We start from the raw sequence: 23748 nt of genomic DNA on the forward strand, positions 1-23748 counted from the left end.
AGTAACTGTGTAGTACAAGGTGTGGCACATACAATACAATAGTTTCAACAGTTTACCCTTACAGGCGTGCAATATTAGCGTTATGTTACACTTATAACACATACTATGTTCTATATATGGGTACGTGCAGTACTTACAAATTAAACAGTTTGAACAACTTATAAGTAATTTGTCTTTGCACACGATATAATTATTTATGGAATACATACCTATTTACGAGTATTATACTCATAATATCATCAAATAAATAGACTTTAAAAGCAAAGCCGAGGATAGAGCCGAGTGTATACTCCGCCGACAAGAGCATAGCTCTTAAATAACTAGTTGTTGGCCGCGAACTTGGACCTCGCGAACACAATATTTATTTAAAAAATTGTAAATTTGTCTAAAACTACTTCACCTATTTTGATGCCCCACGAACTTAAAAATTCTATTTACAGATCCTAAATTAAATTTCATCAAAATCAGACCAACGGTTCAAAAGTTATCGCGTTACAAACATATATACATACAAAAAATGTATTTTTGCCCCAAGTCGAATTGTAGACCTAGCACGCTTTGCTCGCTCGGCATTATCGATATCTCCTGATTTTAGTTTGGAAAGTTGACAGGTATAACCCGCGCGCGTTTATAACATTACATTGAGGTGTTCTTACGAGTATATCGGACAATCCACTTACTCAGTAGGTATCTCTCTCAGATTCAGCTTATATCTGAAAGAGTTATGGGCAATTTACACGAGGCGAATTTTCGAGCCATTCCACTAAGCCAATCTAATTCTCAAGCCATTGATGAAGCCAGTCCATTGTAATAGAACGCTTTCAAATTTGTTCGAGCCAATGCTTCTCGCACCAATCTCGCAGTGGATTGTGTAAATGAACGACACGAATTTTGCTCTATCCATTGTATTGGTTTATTGGATTGCCTATGTAGAATGGGTCGAAAAATCGCCTCGTGTAAATAGCCTATTATGGCTTTTGATTCTTGCCTCATTTCGGCAGAAAAATTGATCATGTCATGTCACGCTCATGCCAATAATACCTAGCTGTTTAATGTAATATTTAGAAATTTTACCGTTACAAAATTATTTGTGAGTTATCATCATGTTCAGCTCGACCCGCATCCTCGGCGCCCGTGGTGCCCATAAAAAAGACATTTTCGACAGACTTACACCGGTGCCCGCTTGCTGTTATTGTATTGTTATCAAAGTGGGATGTTTTCTTATAGCTATAATTATGATTCTAGTAAGTACCTCTATCATAGTTTTATGATTTTAGGTATTGATCCAGAGAAATTTTTAAATAATATGGGCGACTTTCGACGGCCCTCACTAAGCACAAAGTTTGTATCGCAAATCAGTTGGACACAACACAGCAACGGGCACAACACGCCCTGAACCGCAGACAAATATAAATATTATGAAAAATATTTGTACTGGGTATCGAACCTAGGATCTTTTAGATATGGTGTGTGATGATATGATGGTGACAACTACGGCCCGGAGGTCGTTTGATTTTGAAAAATATTTGTGTATTCTACTTAATGATTACACCATACAAGTAAGAGCTCTTAAAATATAAAAAAATTCTTCTAAGGTTTACAGTACTTTACAAAAGTACAACAAAGTTTTTACAAAGTTACTTTTTTAGAAAATATAAGGCTGCACAATCTGGAAATTCGCAAAGTGAAGCCATAGCTTAACTTTAATAAACCAGACTGATTTATTTCAAATGTAATTTTGGCCCAAGGTTTAGCGTAGGCCTCCCTCTGTCCTGTGCCTCTCTTATCCGTGTACTATGTTTGATTATAATATTTTATTATTATTTTTTTGAAGAAATAGATTGGTGGAAGTATTTGTGGAGGTCTTTGGTAGAGGCCTTTGTCCAATAGTGGACTTCTTGTGATTGAGATGATGATGATTTAAGAATAATGTTATGATAAAATATAGGTATAGAGTAATTAACTACTCCATATCTATATTTGATATTTGCCTTTTTATTAATGTAAATATTTATATTTACACTAATAAAATATTAATATATTTACATTAATAAAAAGGCATAATTTGTAAAATGAAAAGTACACAACTCGGGCAGTCATAGAATTTGGTCGTTGGACGGTGGAAATTTAAAAATGTCACCCAGGTCACCCAGGTGAACACAGGTGATGCGTTGTAAAAAAACAAATTTCCTCCAGTTCACCCTGTTGGCTGGTGGCTAACAATGGAAGTTTTTATTTCAAGTCGGGCATTGGTGCCATGAGCAACACTATGGTGGTGACCGAAGGGACTGACCAAGTCTTGTGCCATTTGAAGCCGCAGGAAAACTGCCCATACAAGTTGATAATTATAGTTACAGCATACGTGGACGCGTTCTATGGTATAGCCGTCCTTATTTCCAGTTTGGCTTATATGATTGGCCTTTTTATTGTAAGTAACACTTTCTGTAACATTGTTTTAACCTATTTAATTCTGTCCCACTAAGTCTACATAGTAATTAATTAACATTTTCAAAATGTTCACCCACTTAATACGCTTCCCTGCCTAATTCGTACGTGCGTACAAAATGTAAACCTTTCTCTCATCTGAGCGTGTTCCCGATGGAGACGAAAAGGTAGGAAAGTGGCGCTCAACAGCTAAGGAAGCCCAGTTTCTCTTTCCAAATAATCGCAAACCCAACTTTACGCAAATACCGGGCGTAAATCCATCTTTGCAAGTGGTAATTGGATCCTGTGGACGCCTGTAACACCACCTGTGATGCACGCATTGCCGGCCCTGAACATACCTACGTTACGTATATATATATTATTATATATTTTTCCCTTTTTTTTCAGTACAGAGTGAAATATGCGACAATATTTTTATACGTCATGTTTATTTACATCGGATTAATTTTTTTGGAGAGCGTTGTAGTCGTTGTAGTCAGAAACATAAGCAAGAATTGTGAAATAGAATTTCAGCAAGTGATCACTTGCATTTCTGGGACCGTCTTGACAATAATTGGTGAGTTCAAACGTCATAAGTAATTATTCATCTAGGTTGTCAAATGTAAATTTTCAAGACGCGATTGACTAAATAGTAGGTACGGCGACCGAAATTTTTCAACGTTATCGGGCTATTATTAATATCTCGTAATTTTAATTTAAATTTAAACCCTCTAATCTCCGGTATTATACCAGTCCGTTGATGAAAGACGTGGATGTAGTTAATTTTAATAGGGCGTACTGTCGGCAAAATAGCGAGGGCTTAATCGCTTATTTTTAGTTAAACAAAATTGGTCTTTAGACATCGGTGAACATGAGAATCGAGTATGTCATCGTCACTCAAATGGTTAATCTGGTAGTGGCGTCGACTGCTGACTGACTAGCTGACCCGTGCGTCAACTAGTGAACCAGGGGAAACCGGCCAACTCGATTCCGAAATTGTTTGACCGATTCTGGTGAAATTTCGTAGGTAAACTCTCTATATTTGGACTGAGAATAAGTTGTTATCTATATCTCTACTTGATATTTGTATCTCTGGGGAATGATTTATTTTTTATATATAGCACCCGAGCGAAGCCGGGACGGGCCGCTGTTATTAAATATAGCTTAACTCAATCTGTCTGATTAGAAATTTTCCATATATATATATATATATTTATTTATAGTTTCGATAACATTATTTGTTTTGTTGCCAGCATGCTGCCACTTCATATTGGTCGTTCAGAGTTACCGCGTGACCATGCGCCAAATAGACGCTCAGATGATATCCGTCGCTAACTTGCAGTTGCCGTCGTCGTCTCACGCGCCCTAGTTGAGCTACTGAAGTGGAAATAACGAATAAATAGGTAACAGTGTGGTCCCGCCCTCGAATAGGACCACTCCAAATCGTCGCGTCCCCCTCCCGGCTTAGGGACACATGCCTTAACAACTGATAGCCAATAATATCATCCCTAAAGAGGGTTGACACTCATAAAGAGGAAGTGTTTGTAAGTGTGTGTGCAAGAGGTAATTTTCGGAACTATTGAATCGATGTCAAAATTGCACATAGGGTAATTTTTATCCTGATAATCTTACGTGACCGAAACTCCTGGGCGCAGCTAGTTAAAAGTTAATAAATACATAATTGTTTTTGTATGTCTAATAAAGTCGGTTTCAGGCAATGAATGAAGAACAGCGTTGTTCCTCTACTAATCTGATCAATTAGGATGAAATGAGAAACGATTTGTGACTTGCGGTCTTGCTGATAACACAGGACCATACTTACTGCAAGACGATGTTCTGAACCAAGTGACGAGTTTTCCTTTACATTTGTATGTACTGTTTAATTTTTACTGTTCAAGTAAATGTGTTGATTAATTCAATTACTTTTTATTGTGATATCTTCATTTATAATTTTGAAAAAGATGAATTTTGAGACGAATGCTCGGCATACCATAACTATAAATAACGTTTTGAATTTACTTTCAACTGATTATGACAAAATGGACAAAACCAAAAAGTGCGGACGAGACGTCGTCAAGGATGTTATATCGGCCAACGATCTGTAAACTAAGGATGCCGAAAACCGAAGCGAAGTAGAGGAGACAAGGCTTGGACCCTGGGCTCCGAAGCTACAGGCTACAGGAATATCAGAGGAAACAGTGGTTACAAGAGCAGAGGGAGACCAAAAAGAGGTGGGATGGTATAGACTGCGTGAAGGAAGATATGAAGCTGTTAGATATGAGCACGAATTTGATGGCTGTTCAATTAATTTATAAATACGTAACAAAATTGTGCTCTATATCATTTTCTACTAACATAAAAAACATTTAATTGTATAAAAAGTTAAATTACAGCCAGAAGAGAGGATTACAGAGCGTGTGCTAATTATATGAAATGTATAGGTGTTACTCAAGGGAAAATACAAGATCTTGATTTTCCATTTTCATTATACAAGTTCCTTTGTTGTCCTTATTACTACCAATCTATACTATTATAAAGAGGTAAGCGTTTGTGAGTTTGTGTGTTTGAGTCGAGTAAGCTCCGGAACTGCTGAACCGATTTCAAAAACTCTTTCACCATTAGAGAGGTACATTATCCAAGATTGCTATAGGCTATATTGTATCTCAAAATTTACAAGGGAGCGAAGCCCCGGGCAACATCTAGTATCTGATAATACCGTTAATTTTTATTATTCATAACCTTAACCAATTAAAGGAAACCAATTAAAATATTTTCTAAATGTTGTCTTTATCACTTTCTAAATATATGGTCTTTATGTTCTTATCATGGAATTGGTGGGTGCTCCGACGGAGTACCTACTAATTTCATGGTACTCACCTACTAATTCCATGGCTTTATATCTGTGCTTTTCTTCAAACACATTTGACTTTGGCAAAATCTTCGTTATGTCGTATAATGAAGCCGTCACAGAGTGTATCAACCTATCAATATGAATCTATCAACCATATAGATTTAAAACTAAAACACAGTAGACCATTTAGCCTTAATTTAGAATATAAACTAACGGTTTAACCAGAAATGTTGTGAGTTGATAAAAAAACCAGTGTAATGCGACGGTTATGTTCTGATTGGATGTCCGAGGAGGATGTGTTTGAAAAATTGCCCGAAGTGGACAATTGTTGTTGTTATTTGACACTAAAATGGGGCAGTGTTATGATTGCTATAATTACTGCAATTGTAAGTGTGTTTATTATCTCGAGCAAGTGGGCAAAACGGTCCCATAAGGTGGGACCGATCGCCCGTCAGGTGCTTGCGATCACGCTTAAATTAATAAAACTAGCATAAATAAACAGTATTGGCAATAACACACTTGAAATAAAGTAATAAAACTATGTTTAGTAAATGTTTTTCGCCATCAATATCTACGCTTTACGACATGTTTCTCTGCGTAATGTCTAATATATATTATATATATACTTAATATTACTTTCATTTCATAGTTACTGTCTTCTTCTTCTTATTTACTAACGGGCCGTCACGGCTTCGCTCGGGTCAAATAAATAAAGCCTCACCTAACTTCCTAGACACTATCAAAATTTAAATATTTAGACGACCTCGGTGGCGCAGTAGTAAAGTGCTTGCCTCTGAACCGAGCCGAAAATTATCCTTTTCTGATTGGCCCGGGTCTTGGATGTTTATCTATATATGTATTTGTTATAAAATATAGTGTCCTTGAGTTAGTATCCCATAACACAAGTCTCGAACTTACTTTGGGGCTAACTCATTCTGTGTGATTTGTCCTAATATTTTTATTTTATTTATTTATTATTTCAGGACAGTCTCGCATTGATTATCAATCCTAATCCAATAACTAAAACCCTGAGTGGTTGCAACTACAACTACTCGAATAAATGTGAAGCCAAGAAGTTTTTCCAGTTTCTGTTCTATTTTGACGCTTTCCGAGGTGTTATCAATATAACCGCTTGCTTAGCTTTACTATTAGGTATATGTATGGTAAGTTTGAGCCATTGACAAATCTTTCTCACTCATCCTTCATGTACCCAATTGCATTCAGGTCAGTGACGCCACTAACCTCAGCGTAACATCAACCTTAAAATTGTAAAGATTAGGGTGTAATTTCACTTATCGGTATCCTTCCCTTTCTAGTGTAAAATGCCTTCCTTCATAAATAGTTTGATCATTAAGTCTTCAGTGCAAATCCCATTTGAAAGTCAAAATCAAAGCATTTACTTACAAATTAGGTCTTCACAGGAATTTTGAATTTATTAGTATAAACGGGGTAATTTTTTATTCAGTGCACAAATTCTCGCAATACGCTCGGCACAAGGAATACGACTTCCCCGTTCACGAGTTGACCATGAATAAAACTATTAATACATACCATCGATGATGTTTTTATTGCTTATTCAATTAACAATTGCTACCTTTCAGAAACAGACTACAGGTGTAACGTTATTTTTATCTACTGTAAGCATCCATTTAATATTGGGGATAACGCTAAGCCTCTTAATCATCTTGGTCAGCTTTCTTACGGACCACTGCTTGATGAGCGCTCAAGATTCTACCCTGTGCTTCATTGCTCTTGTTTTAGGAACCATAAGTGAGTACAAGCAATTAAATTTTCTCTTTGTGCTTATGGATACTTCACACCTCTTCTATCAATATTTAGTCTTTTCAGAATCTGTCCTTTTCTGAATCAAAGTTAAATGTGTCAGGATTTACTCTACCTACCCTTGTACATTTAATTGGAAACTACTCGGCAAATTTAGCTTAAATCAGTAGTGTGTAACAGTTAGAAAATGAGATTTAGGGATACCAAGAGTATTTTGCAAGTTTATGGGTCATGCAGTACTCTTTTTTAGCTGGTATTATTTAAGTATCTACGAAAAAGTTTTCTTATCAACTTTTTACCTTTAACTATCCAGAGGTTTTCAAAGAAGGTTTGTAAACGTACGGTAAATAAGTTCCGGCGAGATAAAAAGCTCTCATAATGTTTTCGGCCATAGCTTATGTCGATTCAGTCAAGGATTTAAATAGCGAAACAATTGCTTTTCATGGAAATAAATATCATTTTTTATTTTTCAGTATACTTATATTTCCTATTGGTCGTGAAGAGCTACCGGACAGACTTGTATGAAGAGGGTGAACATTCATGTTTTCGTCTTTCTCCTAGAGCTAAGTTGGCAAGGGGATCGCAGCAAATTGATCAAAACCATCCAACAGTTTCGCAGCAAACTAGTTCGAGCCATAAAGACAACTCACACCAGAAATTAAATAAACCATTTCATTCCCATTCTCACCAAAGAAAAAGGCATCACGAAGTTATCACAACTCGACAATATGCTGCGCCGCAGCCAACGAGCAAGTCCGCACATAGACCCCAAGAATTTAGGGGCCCTCCACAACCTCCTGAGCCCAGGTTCCCGGAGCCGCAGCAAACTCAAGAATCCGAACAAATTGATGGCCAGCAGGAAATCCAAATGTATAGTTTTGAAGAAACTAGTGAACTTCTTATACTCTATTCATCCCGTGATAAAACGAATATAAACCAGGAAACCAGAGATAGACCCCAAATATCCAGTGAACTTCCACAACAAACTATTGAAGTGAAAATTAGTACACACGAATATAACGAAGCTAAAGAATCGCCCGAAAACGATGAGCACCAGGGTACAAGTGAGCCCCAGAGTACGGGTGAGCCCCATGTTGCTAATGAGCTTCCAGTTGCTAGTAAGTCCCAGGACTTTAAAAGCTCTCATATTGCCAATAGACCAGAAGGTGCTATTGGGTATCAAGACGTTAGTGGACTTCAGGATGTTACTAGTGCGCAGGTCTTTAGTAAGGATCAAAATGGTGGGGATCTTCAGGATACTAGAGATGCCCAGAGTATCAGTGGGCCCCAAGATGTTGGTAAGGGCGAAAGGGAACAGGATACCAGTGAGTTTCAGGATTCTAAAGAGGGTCAGGATGTCATTGGGACCCAAGATTATAGTAGATATCAGGAAATTAAAAGAGTACAAGATTCCAGTGGGCTTTATGATGACAGAGTGGCCCAGGATATCAGTGGGCCCCATGTTATTGAGACCCAGGATGCTAAAAAGGAACAGAATGCCCATAAGCTTCAGAATTCTGGAGAGGGCCAGGCACTCAGCGAACCACCCCTAAATACAAGTAGGCCTCAGGATACAGAGGTCCAGGATGTATCTGGATCCCAAGATGTTAGTGGGACCGCGACCCAGAAAGCTAAAAGAGAACAGGATGCCACTCGGGTTCATGATGCTGGAGATGCCCAGGATATCAGGCCTCAGGATACTAGAGAGGCTGGGGATGTTAGTGGACCCCAGGATAGTAGTATACCTCAAGACGCTAAGAACGAACAGAATGACTTTAGGCTTCAGGATACTAAACAGACTCAGGATGTTATTCCACCACAAGATATTAGTAAGCCTTCGGACTTTAAAAAAGAACGGGATGCCAATAGGGCTCTGGATATAAGAGATACTCAAGATGCCAGTAAGTCTCAGCACACTAGAAAGTTAGATAATGATGTCAGTGGAACCCAAGATGCTAAAAAGGAACAGGATATCAATGGGCCTCAGGGTGCTAGAGAGGCCCAAGATATTAGTAAGTCTCTAGATGTTAGTAAGCCTCAGGACGTGAGTAGCGAACTGGACGACATCAGCTCGCGTGACACTGCTAGAGAACAGGACGTCAGTGGACCACAAGATGCTAGTACCTCACAGAACGCTAGTACATCACAGGACGATAGTAGGCCCCAAAATACGAAAAGAAAACCTCAGAGTGACAGTAGCCGACAGAATAATAATCAATCTTGTTGAAACTTGATCTTAATTTGATCACTATTTGGGGACGAGACGGTTCCGACGTTTTGTGCAATGCGTCGGGAGCTAAATCAAGGGCTGTGACTTGTGGATAATAAAATTTATACAGATAAAGTATTAAGTTTTTCATATTTTGTGAAAACTGTCGACTGCACTGTCAACGCTGGGGCCTGTTTCGCCTTAAGCGTGCATTTCTTGTTGTTTCCACTAATGAAAAATTCTTGCTAAGTAAATCCTTTTTGACTAGGTACTTATCTCTTCACAGTCGTATTCCTCATGACTGAGGGTCGGGGTCATTACATGGAATGAAACACACGTAGCAACATTCTTGGTATTTTTAATGGAGTGGTTTGCCATTGCCGTCTCCATTTCACACACAAGTTAATAATCAATAAGTGCAGGTTTCCTCATGATGTTTTCCTTCACCGGAAGCAAGTGGAAGCAACTACTATACTTGAGTCAGATTGGTATACAAACTCATGTGACACGAGTAGGATTCGAACCTGTGACTTTACGATCCACAGACGGGGGTCTTAACCATTACACCACCACTGCTTCTTACTTTTATTAGGGTACGATATTACCAGAAAAACTTACGTTGGTAAATATCTACCAAAAAGGTGCCAGATTTTCAAACACTAAGGTGTTAGGCTTGGGTGCCAGAGGGAAGGTTCTATTTTACACCTTTCGCGATAATATGTAGTATTCTGAGGCTGTGAAATGGTTTGATAATAAACGAAGAAAAACAGGCATTGTTATTAATAAGTTTTATTAAATATCGTTATTAAATTATAGAAGGACATAATCAAAATCGCAGCGTAAGTATGTAAACGGACTATCAAGAAAATTATTAGTTGCTTTATCAATATTCAAATATTTACTGCACTTATACAATTATAGTGTAATGGAAAATTCAAGGTCGAACAAAAATTGGCTATTTGGCTATTATATTAATTAAATGACACTAATAAATCAGTTTTATTATGTAATTGCGAGATTTACTATTTTTTCCTAGGAATGCTGTTTGATTCCAATATCAATGAGGTCACCATACATTTATGTATGTCATCTTCACAATCGTATACCTCATGGCTGGGGGTCGTGGTTATTACGTGGAATGAAACACACACAACAACTTCATTGGCATTATTAATGTTGTGGTTTGCCATTGCCTTCTCAATTTCACACACATGTTAATAAGAATCAACCAGTATGCAGGTTTCCTCACGATGTTTTCCTTCACCGGAAGCAAATGGTGGTCGATGAAAACTACTATACATGAGTCAGATTGGTATACAAACTCATGTGGCACGAGTAGGATTCGAATCTGGGAAACCTTTCGCGATTCACATCGTCGGGCGGCTTACCCATTACACCACCACCTCATCATGTATGTCATACAAGCTCCATATAAAACTTTGTTATTGACATTTAAAAAATAAGTAAGACTAGTTTGGAGAGTAGCCAATTCTTCGGTGTGTAGCCGATCTATTAATAAACGGAATATGTTCCGTAATACAAATAGGACAACAACAGCAGCTTTAGAGGCATACCTCTCTAGGCCAAAGCTGAGAAAATTTTACATGTTCCATAGAATGAATAGCCCCCACCAGGGGGTCCACGGGGAACGCACTGCTAATTATATCCATTTGAATATTAAAATACTTAACAAACAAAATCCTAGTTCTACTTTTTAGTATATTGTTAGGACATCAGTAACGTACATCCAAGTTTGCAGTTACGAAAATCCCGTTCGTTTCCCAGTTATATGGAGTTTCTAACAATTATTATTTAATTATTGATTTAATAAATAAAAATATTACAAAAACAAAACTGGCATTTTGTTTAAAAGTTAATTTTAGACTTAAATATGGACGGCCTAATATGTGGCACACTATACGGCCGGCTGCTTATGGTTTTTATGACACTTCTATATTCCTCTCTTGTGGTATTCTGTGATCAACAGATTAATTCTTCACAAGTCGTCTTCAATCCATAAATGCGTCAAAGCCGCAATTTTTCTCATGTAAGATCTTAAACTATTCACGACTACAATGACGTAAAAGGTCGCTGCAAAGTTGAAAACATTTAATAAAAAAGTTTACTGTGTTAAAATATGTTTTCAGTTATAAAAACATACACATAGTACGTAATTGAAATTACTATGTCTATGTTGTATGTAAAATATTTGTTTACTGCGGAAACAAAAACAACGGAGCGCAACGTAACAATGGGGCATGGCTCGTAGAGCTATACCTCTGTCACGTTGACATCCGTTGACGGACAATGCAGAGATTGTATTTTAGATTCGACGCACGTGAACGCATGCCAGACTATAGAAAACTATGTAGCGTGAAAGACCTGTCCGCGGCGTGGTGCCTTTTCGCGACGGCGCACGACTTCGCCTCCTATAAATCTGCTGTAAACATTTCAACTTACTAGTGAGAACAATGGAAAACGAGGCCATACAGTTGAACCGGTTGATCTTCTTCGCTTTACAGCTGCCGAATGCGCCGATTGCAATGAAAACAATCATAAAGAATAAGTCAATGGCTCTTGTGGTGATATACGTATATAGAAACACCGTGAGACATTTTGTTTTTTGCTGAAACAAGAAATCAATGTATTCCTATCCTACGACCCGGCCGAGGCATCTAGTGTAAATTTGTAATTCACATTACGAGATCGTTCGCAGGAGACAAATTTCCCAGAGAGACGCCAGTGAACTAATCACAAACCGCCTGTTGACGCGACGACAATCACACCGCAATGTGATTGGTTAGCTGGCTGCGTCTCGCTAAGAAAAGACTAACTGAAATGTGAAATCACGTTTACCATGTACGGTGTGCAAAAGTAACAATGCTAGACAGGAGACGGCAACGGAAGTACTGATAGATAGATAGATAGATAGATAAAACATATTTGTAAAACAACAACATAATACACAACCAGACTAAAAATACAAAATAAAACACAGTATTCATAAGCACAATTGAAGAGCAAGTGTAACTGTGTTGCAGCAATACAAAAAGGCCCATCTCAGTACACATATCACCCAGAGCGGCGATACACTGATTTTCAGATGAGACCTGAATCAGTGTGCGAAGGAAGGAGATATATAACTACGATTTATATAATACACAATGACTATAGCTATATACACGTACCCTACATAATAAAATAAAGAAAAAAAATAATATATTTCCGTTTCCTGTAAGTGTTCGCTATATTTTCATTATTTATTTCACGTCTTGAACGTCATCTTTTCAAGGATATTATATAATGATACACCCAAAATATCAACTAATTAATTGGGTCGTTCTTGGGATTAGCGTCCTTGGCGTTAGTATTACGGCGTTTTTGAATACACGTACATAATAAGTTTAATGCAAAAATAAATTAGATCAAATCGATATAAACGATATACATACATCTAGTAAAATTCTACAAACTACTGCGGCGGGGCGCGTTACACATGCAAATATTGCCAAATCCTTCCGATGTTTAGTTTCGGACGCAGTTCTATAATAGTGAATTAAGTTTTCGGAAAACATTTACAATGTCTAGATACAATATTAGTTAAACTACAATGTTATATTTATTTCATTGTCGACATTAAATTAGTAAAAAATTTTACAAGGCTGTGATATAAATAATTAGTTGTAAATTTGGCCGTAACCACACAAAAAACTGCGAATTAGAAATCTCCAACGGTCTTTGGAGATTTTTAATTCGCAGTTTTGTTTTGTCGCAGTAACAGTTACATCGTGGTAATGGTTGTCGTTGCGAAGCAATGTCTCACTGTGGCTGGTTGACTGCGCCACAGAACGATAGTGCAAAGCGAATTGCAAAATTGTAACAAGACTATAAAAGTGCCAACTTTAATAACACGATTTTCTGTTTGTTTCGTAGGCGTTTGTTCTTGGGTTACACGTGCGCTATATTCTGTACAGCTGTGCTGTGTACATCTAAGGATTCATTTTTGAAACTACGCAACGGATTTTTATGCGGGATTTTTGTATAGGCAGAGTGATTCAAGGGGAAGGTTTATATGTATATATGCATAATATTATACCAATGCGAATCCGGGCCGAGCTAATGATAAATATATTACCAAATGAACGCCTATACACAACACCACGCTTCCGATAAACAATGCAGTTTCAACCAGTAAAATGAATGCTTTAAATGAAGAATTCAAAAACATATATTGTGGGCATTCGACTGTGTTTGCTTTGTAGTCATTTTTGTTCATAATACATTGATATTTATTGCCGAGCCACACCCAGTTGTAAGACTGATTGTTGAAGAAATATTTCGTATAGATCGCCATTACTATGATCACGCCACTAGTCTGCAACAAAAATACCTTTGTATGTGTATATTGTAGTCACTTACTTGAACACAAGTTATTTTATATCTCATTCTCGCATAGTTGTATGTTTCTTACAAACGATGGGAGATGTGGGTTCTCAAACTTGATCGGAAAGAGCTCATAGATCTATGAGTCACATAGTTATGTTGAATGAGTTTCTTTCGGCATTTCTTCTCAGCAGTGGTCGTTCCGAAATGATAGTAGTTTGTAGCTTTGGTAAACATCATTTAATTCAGAATGGCCTAATTTCTGAATGATTTGATTTTGATTTGATTTCAAGATGCTCTCAGTATATGTGACGGCTAAACCCCTAAGTGCGGCTGGATCTAGTTGCCTGGTGTCAGTTGGTTACGCCAAGGTGTAGCCTACTTATCCTTTATCATTACGAGTAGACTTAAATGTAAACTTCTGAGATCGGCTATGTCTAGGTCGACCCGGCACGATAACGACTAAAACTAAAACCTGAGATATATGCCTAAATCTAGCGCCGCCGCGCCTTTCAGAGTTTAGTTACGGTGACCTATGCCCGCTCACCTGCTTGGCACATGCCTAACAAACATAACATAAAGAGTTGTAACAATAAATTGTTATTAAAGTTCTTTTTTCAGAACGGGTTATTGTTTTCTAATGCCAACCCGATTGAATACAATTTTCATACATTTTAATTGATAACTTACCCAAATATACCACAAAGCAATAGCCATACATCCAATTTTCAAAGGTAACATAACACATTTGTCAACTTCGGGCAACCTTTTAAAGATGTGAAAATTAGACAAGAATCTAACTAAATTTGGAAGTATATTATTCATGTTTGAAATTATTTAAAACCTATCCAATAATATTACAATAGACGTATTAGAATAAAATGACATATTTCGAAATTATAGACATTGTCCGTTCGTTTTTTTTTGTCCAACGCAAAGACAAAGTGAGTAACATAAAATTACGTCTAAATTTGACTAACTTTTAACGATTTTTTACCAACACTACAGAAAACATGTAGGAAAGTGGGCCCTGGGCCCCGACGCGTAACCGCCGAGAAGAAAACCGAGATAGAAGAGATAAAATATACGCGTGTTTTCACACCCCAGTATAAAAATAGCATTTTGGCATTGGTAGTAATCACCACAGATATTAGAACCATGGATTTAGTAAATACTTCGTAAAACGGAGTCCCTACTAATTCCAAGATTAGAACATGTAATCACAGATCTTCCAAACATGGCATGATAAAAAGAATTGATTGTGTATAATACAATATGTTTAATTTTTGATAGTGATGACAAAGGGACACACGTATATCTTCAGAAAGTTTTTTTTCTTCTCCGTCCTTTTGATTTCTGAATTTTTAGCTTATGCTTTTTTAATTATTCATCTATGGAACTCATGTCTATCAGACTACAGACATTGAAGATAATAAAAAATGGTCTAAATTTTGCCAACAAAATCATTAGAAATTAAGCGAACAGCAAAATTTATTTGCGAAATGTTTTACATCGATTTAATTCATATGAAGACGTTTTGAAGAAATTGGAAATGGTGGTATTTGAACCACTTCCCGATATCGAGCTATGTTGTTTTTACCTACCGTTGAGGCTGGGGTGTTTCATAATAGGAGTATGGTACCTACTGGTAAAGTTTTACTCTATGTATTTAAAACTAAATGCAAGTAGTTTTCACCTGTTCCGATGTTTGTCTGTCTGTAATCAAATCTTACTAGTTAAATTTCATCAATTTCTACTTGTCCATTTCAAAAGTATTTAAGCCCCACGTCGCTTCATTTTCCATGATTGTGCATTATTAAAATAAATATGACCTAGTGCGGAACCACCTGGAAATAGATCCATTTAAGCCTCCCGTAGATGACGTACGAAGTCCTTAGTCTTGGCAGCTGACAGGCACCAATTGCATTCCCAGGTAAAATTGAAGCCAATCGGTTGTAAAATCATATGTTTTATGATTTATTCTGACACCAGGTGTTGTGGCGTCAGAGGCACTAAGTTTTGTGGCGAATTAGGAATAAGATTAGTACTATGGATTAGTCTAGAAGTATTTACATTTATATAAGAAAATATATTTAAATATTAGTGTTTGTAAAATTACAGGTAGGGAATATAGGCAACCACTATCCCTTGTATTTTGGGATTGAACAGTCCACCTGCTACGAAAGGCTTTATGACGTAAATTGCCCACAAAGCATAGTTCTGAAGTCCCCGCTGAGATCGATGATAACGTTGATATGGTTTCTTCATACTCTCGGCTTTTTTGCGTCTGTGGTATTCATTGTGGGCATCGCAATTGTAAGTATCCAATCCCACTTTAATGTGTGGTCTCAGGTGATGTCCCTGGTGGTGGTGACTAATGGTTAAGACTGGATGGATCGAAAGGTCCCAGGTTCGAATCCTACTCGGGCCACATGAGTTTGTACACCAATCTGACTCATGAATAGTTTCAAGTAGTGTATACTTGAAGGAAAACATCGTGAGGAAACTTGCACACTGTTTGATTATCAACTTGTGTGTGATACTGAGAAGGCAAACTCCATTAATAATGCGAGGAAAGTTGTTTTGTGTTCATTCCACGTAATGATCACGATCCTCAGCCACGAGGAATACGACTATAAAAAAAATAATACCCTTTACTTCGCGGTGTCATAGCCGAACATGCAGAGATGAGAGAGAGAGAGAATACTATTCTTAGTTTTAAATGATTCGTTGCCTAACTATAGCTGCAATCAAGTATTTTGTAAGGATATGGCAAAAAATTGATTTGATAGATCGGTTGACAACAGACAGATAAGTGGAGGAGGCATAAAGTGAAGCAGATGATCAGTTGGCTAATTTGACTGTACTATATTTTATAACATAAGACCCGCTAGCATATTTCCGAGGCATGTGTATAAATATATTAAAAAAACATTAAATAAAACCAAAGTAAATAGAAAATTAAAGTAAACTATGGGGCTGAGAGCATTGCCAATGTGCACTGCAATGCTGAAGCCGAAGAAGTTTCCAAGTCTTTGGTCACAGGATACTTCGACCTGGTTTTAAAAAAAATACTTGATGGACTCTATGGACATAACGATTCCACCCCAAAAGGCTACAAATATTAACTATATTTACCAAATATTCACGCTAGCAGCGTCCCATACGGCTAAATAAATTAAAAAGCTTGTTAATTCAAACTCCAGAAAAAGGACTGTGAATTCTTATTAGGTTTATTTAAAAAATCAAAATTATAAGAAAAAGAAATGTAAATATATTATTTAATATTAAATTAGGAATAAACTTAGTAGAACCTCTCTCCGCCTTCACCACCACCCGCATCCATTTCATATTTGTCTTTTTGTTAAAAGTCCCAGTTGTTTGTAATATAAATACTATGTAACCAGAAATATGTATTATAATATTTCTTTTTCAGGAGCATGTATTGTGTATTTCGTTTTTTATGTACGTCTTTACAATTACGAAAGTTTTTGATGTTCTTGTTTTCATGACCCTTTTTATATTGGGCATGACGAGTGCGTATCCTTGCAATGGATCAGTGTTGGGCATGCTCAATTGTTTTACTACGATTCTGGTGACAGTTTTACGTGAGTTTAACTATATGTGTTATGGACTAGATGATTAATTGGACGATATCAAAAATAGCTGCGCAACTTGAATAATGTCCAAAATTTGAGGACATTGTGCTAATGTAACCAAAATGACTGGACATTTTTATATGCTCGACATCTATTGGGCAAACAATACAGGGCAGAACAGTTAAAAAAGATTTTGTCACTATTATTACCTACAGAAGTTAATGATAGATATGAATTGCTGTCAATCCAACCACGTAGTCTTGTTGCAGCTTTAAAGTGTATATCCGCAAAGATGGGGAGGGCAAAATACATCTGCGACGATTAAACTCCCGTGGCGTCCCCAGATCCCCGCAGAGCCGTAGCCATGACAGAAGCTTTGCCTGTTGCATAGTTCTTCTATAATACCATAAATAAAATGTTGCCAGATTCAAAACAAACGCCGAAAAACCGAATAAACATAGGTACTTAGACGTATAAAAATTTTCACAAATGTTTGCCCAACAGTCACACAATAATGATAATGTCGAGGCAATGTGATAAATTAGGTTGTCCTGTAGTAATTTATTTCGGCCGAAATGGCTTGTCCATATTCAAAGGACCGGTCATTATTAATGTTATAATTAATCACCTGGTTCATGCACATATCCATGACATATAAGTACATGACATTTACTATACAAAACAATAGGCCAGCCATGTTAGATGCGTGTGTGTTCTACTTTTATTAATGCCTACTGCTGAATGTGAAAGTTTCGATGTCATTTTGTGAGGACACAGAGTGTTTAGCCAAACTCTAGAGATCTTTAATTTTATATCTGATTCACTAAAAATAGGATACTTAGCTTTCAAGGTGACAATTTATATAGTAACACTTTATCAGTTTTTGAATCCACCCTACTTTGAGAGTATGAGGAATGAAAAACCTTAGAATTATTTTTATGTTTGTTTTTTTACAGTCACGATTTATCTGGTTATGGTAATCAAGAGTTACAGGTCTTCTATCGACATGTGATCTGTGTGTGAAAATAAACGATAAATAATTAATCTATTAGTGTTTTATTATAATTATAATTCTATAATTCAGCTATCAAATTCAAATTCAAATCATTTATTCAGAAATTAGACCTTCACAGGCACTTTTTCTCGTCAATATTTATAGTTATTTCGGCCCACGACGCCACCACCAAATTGACCATTTGAGTGAGCATGACACAATCGATTCCCATGACTTCATAATTACAATTCTTATTCGTCGAAATAGAAGTAATAATTCAGACACTTGAAGATCACAAATCACGTCTATTCAGGTATTATATTAATTGGTATTTTTATATAATATGTCACGATTAAGTTGTAACCGTCGTTTAAGTCGTAAACAATTTATTCGCAAACGTGTACCAACTGAGTGCGTTGCAGTATAAAATTAAAATTACAACATTATTTTTAATTTAAAAAATGTTTTATAACTATGGTGTCAGATTAAAAAAATATATTCTGCCATCGACACGCAAAGAACAAATACAAATGTTTTCGAAAAATATGAAATTATTTACACGCGTTATTTCAAATAAAATTTATTGCTTCTCCCATTACAAATTGGTAAATGTAAACTGTAAATTTAAATCGAAAAAGGGACACGAGTAAAGTACGCCTACATTAACTTTGAATCTCGCTGTAAAATGGAAACTAGTCCCGTTCCACTGTCACGTCACTGATCTTGAGACAATTTTTTCTAGCAAATAATTAAATATGCGTCTGACAAACGCCATATTATGGTATAATTAATTATTATGGTATAATTAATATGTTCTTTAAATGGTGGCTCCGTGGCTAGTGGTCAACACGCCCGCCCTGTATCTGGAGGTTCTGAGTTCGAATCCTAGCGCGGACAAATATTTGTATCTGTGGTTGTCATCGTATGTGGTCACTAATATTTGTCTGCGGTTCTGGGTGTGTTGTACTCGTTTTTGTGTTTGTGTCCATCGGACCCGCGCTGCGATACAAGCTTATGTGCTTAGTGTGGACCGTTGTGTCCATTTATTAATATTATTATAATTAAAAAAAGCTTTATTTTAAACATACACTTTAATTACTTATATTCACAACAATTTCTAAAATAGCAACTATAATAATAAACAAAACACAATCGTTAACCTATCTGGAAAATGACCCTTCAAATGCACCCTTTAATCATGGTATAACACTTTCTATCTGGCTTCACAAAGTACAACTTTCAGCATCATTCTTTCACCAAGGAGTTTTACACGAGCAAATTGATTTTCGATAGACGACAGAGGTGATAAATTCTCACGGCGCAGTACAGCAACGTACTGCGCCGCTCTGAAGTAGAAGGTGAGTTGACGTTTCGAAGCTTCAATTTCTACCTTCTTTTGTGTAGATTAGATCCGTCGACGGATATCAACGTGACGAAACGCGACTGGGCCATGGGGACGCGCTCTTCCTCCTTAATGATTCCTCCAGAGTTGTATAAGATCCAAAGAATAATGTGATAAGGATATGTGATTATTTACAATTAAATACAGAGATGGTTATGGTTCTAAATATAAAACTGCGATTTGATACCGAGGTGCAATGAAGATACTAAAAACTCCAAGTTGTTTCACCGCTGAACAGTGGACAGTGCCAAGACTACATTCATTTGAAGAGCCCATATATAAAAACATGGGGTTCACAAGACCATTTTGATAACCCCAAAAAAATCTGTAGCAAAATTAGAACCACAGATTAAATCGAAAAAAATGACTACCGTATACAGGTTCAGGATTTTGCTCACTTTTCAGAGCTTCGGAGTTTTGTTTATGTATATGCATGAAACAATATCACTACACAAGGGAACAGTAAATACTGTTCCCTTGTGTAGTGATATTGTTTCATGTGATCCTCATTAATTTTAATGAATTCTATATTATATGTGTAAATAAAGCTGAGGACGGCAGCCATTTTATTGTTATTAATGTGGTTGAAAATCAAATGTGTACGTGAGAGTGTCCCCTGGGCGCTGGGCGTTCGCAGTAAGACTTGGGCTGCACAATCGAAGCGTTCCACCGTCTTATAGCCGATCTAAAGCTTTTCACAACTATTAGGACGTACACTCCCACTGTAAAAAAGGTCTGGCTTTACTTACATATATTTTTTTTTTTTTATATATTAGGACAAATCACACAGATTGAGCTAGCCCCAAAGTAAGTTCGAGACTTGTGTTATGGGATACTAACTCAACGATACTATATTTTATAACAAATACATATATAGATAAACATCCAAGACCCAGGCCAATCAGAAAAAGATCATTTTCCATCATGACCCGACCGGGGATCGAACCCGGGACCTCTCGGTTCAGAGGCAAGCACTTTACCACTGCGCCACCGAGGTCGTCATATATTGAAAACTTCAGAGACGAATCGAACTAAACGACTCAAAACTGTTAACGTGTTCACACCGTATAAAAAGAGTGAACGTGTGGACGGAATGACGTGTTTTACCTATATTTCATGGTGGAATTATCAAACTACGAAAATGTGTTATATGTATAGTCCGATTACGGGACTAACCAGCAAACTAATCAGTAGTTCGGTGGTGTTGATGATGATCAACGGCATTCTAAAGGCGATAATAGACAAAGAGCTGAGTATCATAATCACGCGTTTCGTGAATAATTAATACTAACAAAAACCTCTTACGTATTCCATATAACTTTTATCCCTTTCAAAATATTTTTTGTCACATTTTCTTTCGTGATGTCACAAAGCCCAAGGTTAGTATGAAAACTTTTAAAGATTGACGGTGATACTATTGTTCCTTCTCCTAGGGAATACTATTGTTTCGTATCAGATGCCCAGGCTATGTGTCTCTCATATGATATTCGGAGAATATCAAGTGGTACTTTTCTTGAGCACGTCATGCGCCATGCGTTTGAGAAAACTATTGAGAAAAAAAGAATCTTGCATCTTACCAGCGACGCAAATGACAATAGTTATTGCACAGCAGAGTCTGGATAGCCCGGTAGTCTTGCAATTGCTTACTATCCCCATAGCAAGGAAAGTCAGGAGCACAAACACGTCAAAGATTCTCGAAAGAAGGAAGATGTACAGAAATATCGAACAACCCAGGTCTGTGATCTATAACAACAACGAATGATGCAGTAGACACATTTATTTATACAACTAGTTATTATGGCAATCAATTTTATCTGTTCTCGAAATATGTATATAGGTGACAAGAACACAACCTACCCATATAGAAAGTTGGGCAGTTGAAAAACTTGCATTTCCTGGCTCTGTCTACCCCGTAAGGTCGATACTGTATGTTGAATAAAATCTGACACCGGTGTCAGCAATAACATTCTCGATGTCGGATAAATGAATTATCATATTATTCGGTCAAAAGTTACTGGACCGCCTTAATCAAATTTGGTTTGGGCTTAAAACATGAAGTACGATATGTTTTACAATTTACGAGGGTAGAAGCTAATACGACTAGATTGCATTAAGACTAGGCAGAAGGGTTTAACTATAATCGCGAATTGACTAAATCGAAATTTTGACGAGGTCACAGTTGGTCTACTTTGGTCTACGTATCATTATGTTATACAGGCATAGATTATCGCATTCTAGTATTAGCCATAGCGATTTATCTTCCTGGTCTCAATGAGATTTAGTCTTTAAGCTTCTATCTCTCGGCGAAATCGTTAAACTGATTGTGAAGAATGAAGATATTCAGTAGTTCAAACACAGTTTTTTTTGAGGAGTACGAGTGAAAAGTTTTGTAATATGTTAGATAGTTGCAAGCATACACTGTATCATTTATTTTCTTTCTTATCGAGTGTGCAATAGCTAACACTGGTATTAGATTTTCAAGTCGCGAAAGGCATCTGACATTACTTTTATTACAACTTACCAACACTTAATGGTATGTGTATTTGATCAAAGTTTTATTTATATCATGGTGAAGGTCAATGTAGTGAGAAAAACAGACGAGTTGAGAGTTTAGGTCACTAGCGTGTCTACATTCTAGTAGGTCTCTAGTGAATTAGTGACTATGATAAAATACATAAGTAAATCATATATCTCACCAAAAATATTCCCACTAGCAAAACAGCGCTGGCGCACATTAACAAACCGTCGAGAAATAGTATGATTGTTTTAAATACAATGCCAGCAAAATCACTTTGAGGACAATCTTTGTCACCAATCCACTCAAAGCACATGTACTTTTGACTGCTCCATTCAATGTCTGTATCAAATAGAACCATTTTCACGTTGGTGTAATCATCGGTGAACACGACATGATGTCCAACAGCTCCACCAGTCTACAGACGAGAACAAAAAATATTATATAATTCATTGGGAAAACTCAATGGGGCTAGTGGGAAGATTGAAACCCGTTGACCGAAGGCACTAGTATTCGCCAATGTTCATTCATCAATCAATCGTTAATTCCTGTTCTAATGCAACCGCAATAAATAGTAATTTAGTATATTACCTTCATACAGACACTTAAATTGGGAAGATTTTACTTATTTCCGAACTTTACTTTTAAAATCATATTTTATGGATGCCTGTAGCTTTTTTAATCCACATATGATAATTAAAAAGATTAAATAATAAAAATATATGGACATATCACACAAAATGAGTTAGCCTCAAAGTAACTTCAAGACTTGTAATACTAACAACGATGTAACTTGTATTTTTTAAAATAAACGTCCAAGATAGGGGTAAATCTGAATCATAAATAATATCATCTGACTGCGGATCGAACCCGTGATCTCCATATAGCCATTACACCACAGAGGTCGAAGATTTCTCGTTTTGATATTAATTGGTTCTGCTGCAAAACAGCAGACATTATGTCGACGAATTGTCGCAAGAACAGACCCTGAGCTCTGATGCTCAATGGCTGTAGAAGACACCGCTGTAGAAGTTGCCATGTTTAAGACGCTCCTCTCCATTACTGAATATTATCCTGTCCAACGCCAAGTGAACTGCTCCTCAACTTGCCAGTAAGCACATTTCACGCTCGACGTATATCTACACTCGCCTATTATGGAATCAAAAGTTTGGATTTGAAAGCATGTGGATAAGAAAATTGTTATTGGACGACATTCGCTGTCACTCACAGCTTTAAATACTTGTAAACCATTATATTATAGTCTCCACTCACCAGTAGATACCAGATACCGATGATAATACACCCGGTTTTCAAGGGCAGACAGCAACAATGGTCGACATACGGGAGTCTTGCAAAAAGTGGCATTTCCGAAATATCTCTATCTAATATCTTATAATAAAAATATTTTCAAATATATGTAAGAATAGAAACAGAATAAATAACTGACAGATTATCAGTCATAGACTTTTTAATAGCCCACGCCAGCACATAGGTCGCATATCGTTTTGACTTTCTACCTTATTAAACAATAATTTACTCTTTTTCCAATCTTCAAAGATATGAGAGAGATGAGAAGTAGTAAATTGGTC

General features: G+C 36.8%; 1 protein-coding gene and 3 long non-coding RNA genes across 8 annotated transcripts; 2 read left to right on the forward strand and 2 right to left on the reverse strand.

Moving 5' to 3' along the window:
* The first annotated feature begins 571 nt into the window (after positions 1–571).
* On the forward strand, positions 572–9537 carry LOC128683262 (zinc finger CCCH domain-containing protein 13-like). Of its 5 annotated transcripts, none has more exons than XM_053768692.1 (9): positions 572–1244; positions 2243–2428; positions 2833–3001; positions 3678–3827; positions 4129–4292; positions 4482–4964; positions 6259–6438; positions 6877–7045; positions 7531–9537. In XM_053768692.1, the coding sequence occupies exons 7-9, from the start codon at positions 6436–6438 to the stop codon at positions 9282–9284; spliced, it is 1926 nt and encodes a 641-aa protein (XP_053624667.1). In that variant the 5' UTR covers positions 572–1244; positions 2243–2428; positions 2833–3001; positions 3678–3827; positions 4129–4292; positions 4482–4964; positions 6259–6435; the 3' UTR covers positions 9285–9537. The 5 variants fall into 5 exon arrangements, with proteins under 5 accessions (XP_053624667.1, XP_053624669.1, XP_053624668.1 ...); XM_053768693.2 differs by having other exon boundaries at positions 573–1244; positions 4139–4292; XM_053768694.1 differs by having other exon boundaries at positions 2838–3001; positions 3678–4292.
* A 1299-nt stretch (positions 9538–10836) lies between these two features.
* Positions 10837–14588, reverse strand: LOC128683292 (uncharacterized). Its single transcript, XR_010370347.1, has 4 exons — positions 14340–14588; positions 13402–13641; positions 11727–11892; positions 10837–11357 (listed from the first exon to the last, which is right to left on the reverse strand). It is a non-coding gene; the product is annotated as an uncharacterized LOC128683292 (long non-coding RNA).
* A 496-nt stretch (positions 14589–15084) lies between these two features.
* Positions 15085–18294, forward strand: LOC128683009 (uncharacterized). The gene is made up of 4 exons (XR_010370333.1): positions 15085–15297; positions 15771–15965; positions 17086–17257; positions 18205–18294. It is a non-coding gene; the product is annotated as an uncharacterized LOC128683009 (long non-coding RNA).
* A 1758-nt stretch (positions 18295–20052) lies between these two features.
* LOC128682960 (uncharacterized) lies at positions 20053–23608 on the reverse strand. Its single transcript, XR_010370331.1, has 4 exons — positions 23432–23608; positions 22341–22577; positions 21222–21387; positions 20053–20366 (listed from the first exon to the last, which is right to left on the reverse strand). It is a non-coding gene; the product is annotated as an uncharacterized LOC128682960 (long non-coding RNA).
* Positions 23609–23748: the final 140 nt, after the last annotated feature.

This window comes from Plodia interpunctella, chromosome Z, assembly GCF_027563975.2.
Source record: "Plodia interpunctella isolate USDA-ARS_2022_Savannah chromosome Z, ilPloInte3.2, whole genome shotgun sequence".
Taxonomy (NCBI): Eukaryota; Metazoa; Arthropoda; class Insecta; order Lepidoptera; family Pyralidae; genus Plodia; species Plodia interpunctella.

Coding starts and splice junctions, on each gene's coding strand:
- LOC128683262 (XM_053768690.1), top strand. CDS start 5,533: ATGCGACGGTTATGTTCTGATTGGATGTCCGAGGAGGATGTGTTTGAA. Junction 5,662..6,258: donor TTGCTATAATTACTGCAATT/GTAAGTGTGTTT, acceptor TTATTATTTCAG/GACAGTCTCGCATTGATTAT. Junction 7,046..7,530: donor TCTTGTTTTAGGAACCATAA/GTGAGTACAAGC, acceptor TTTATTTTTCAG/TATACTTATATTTCCTATTG.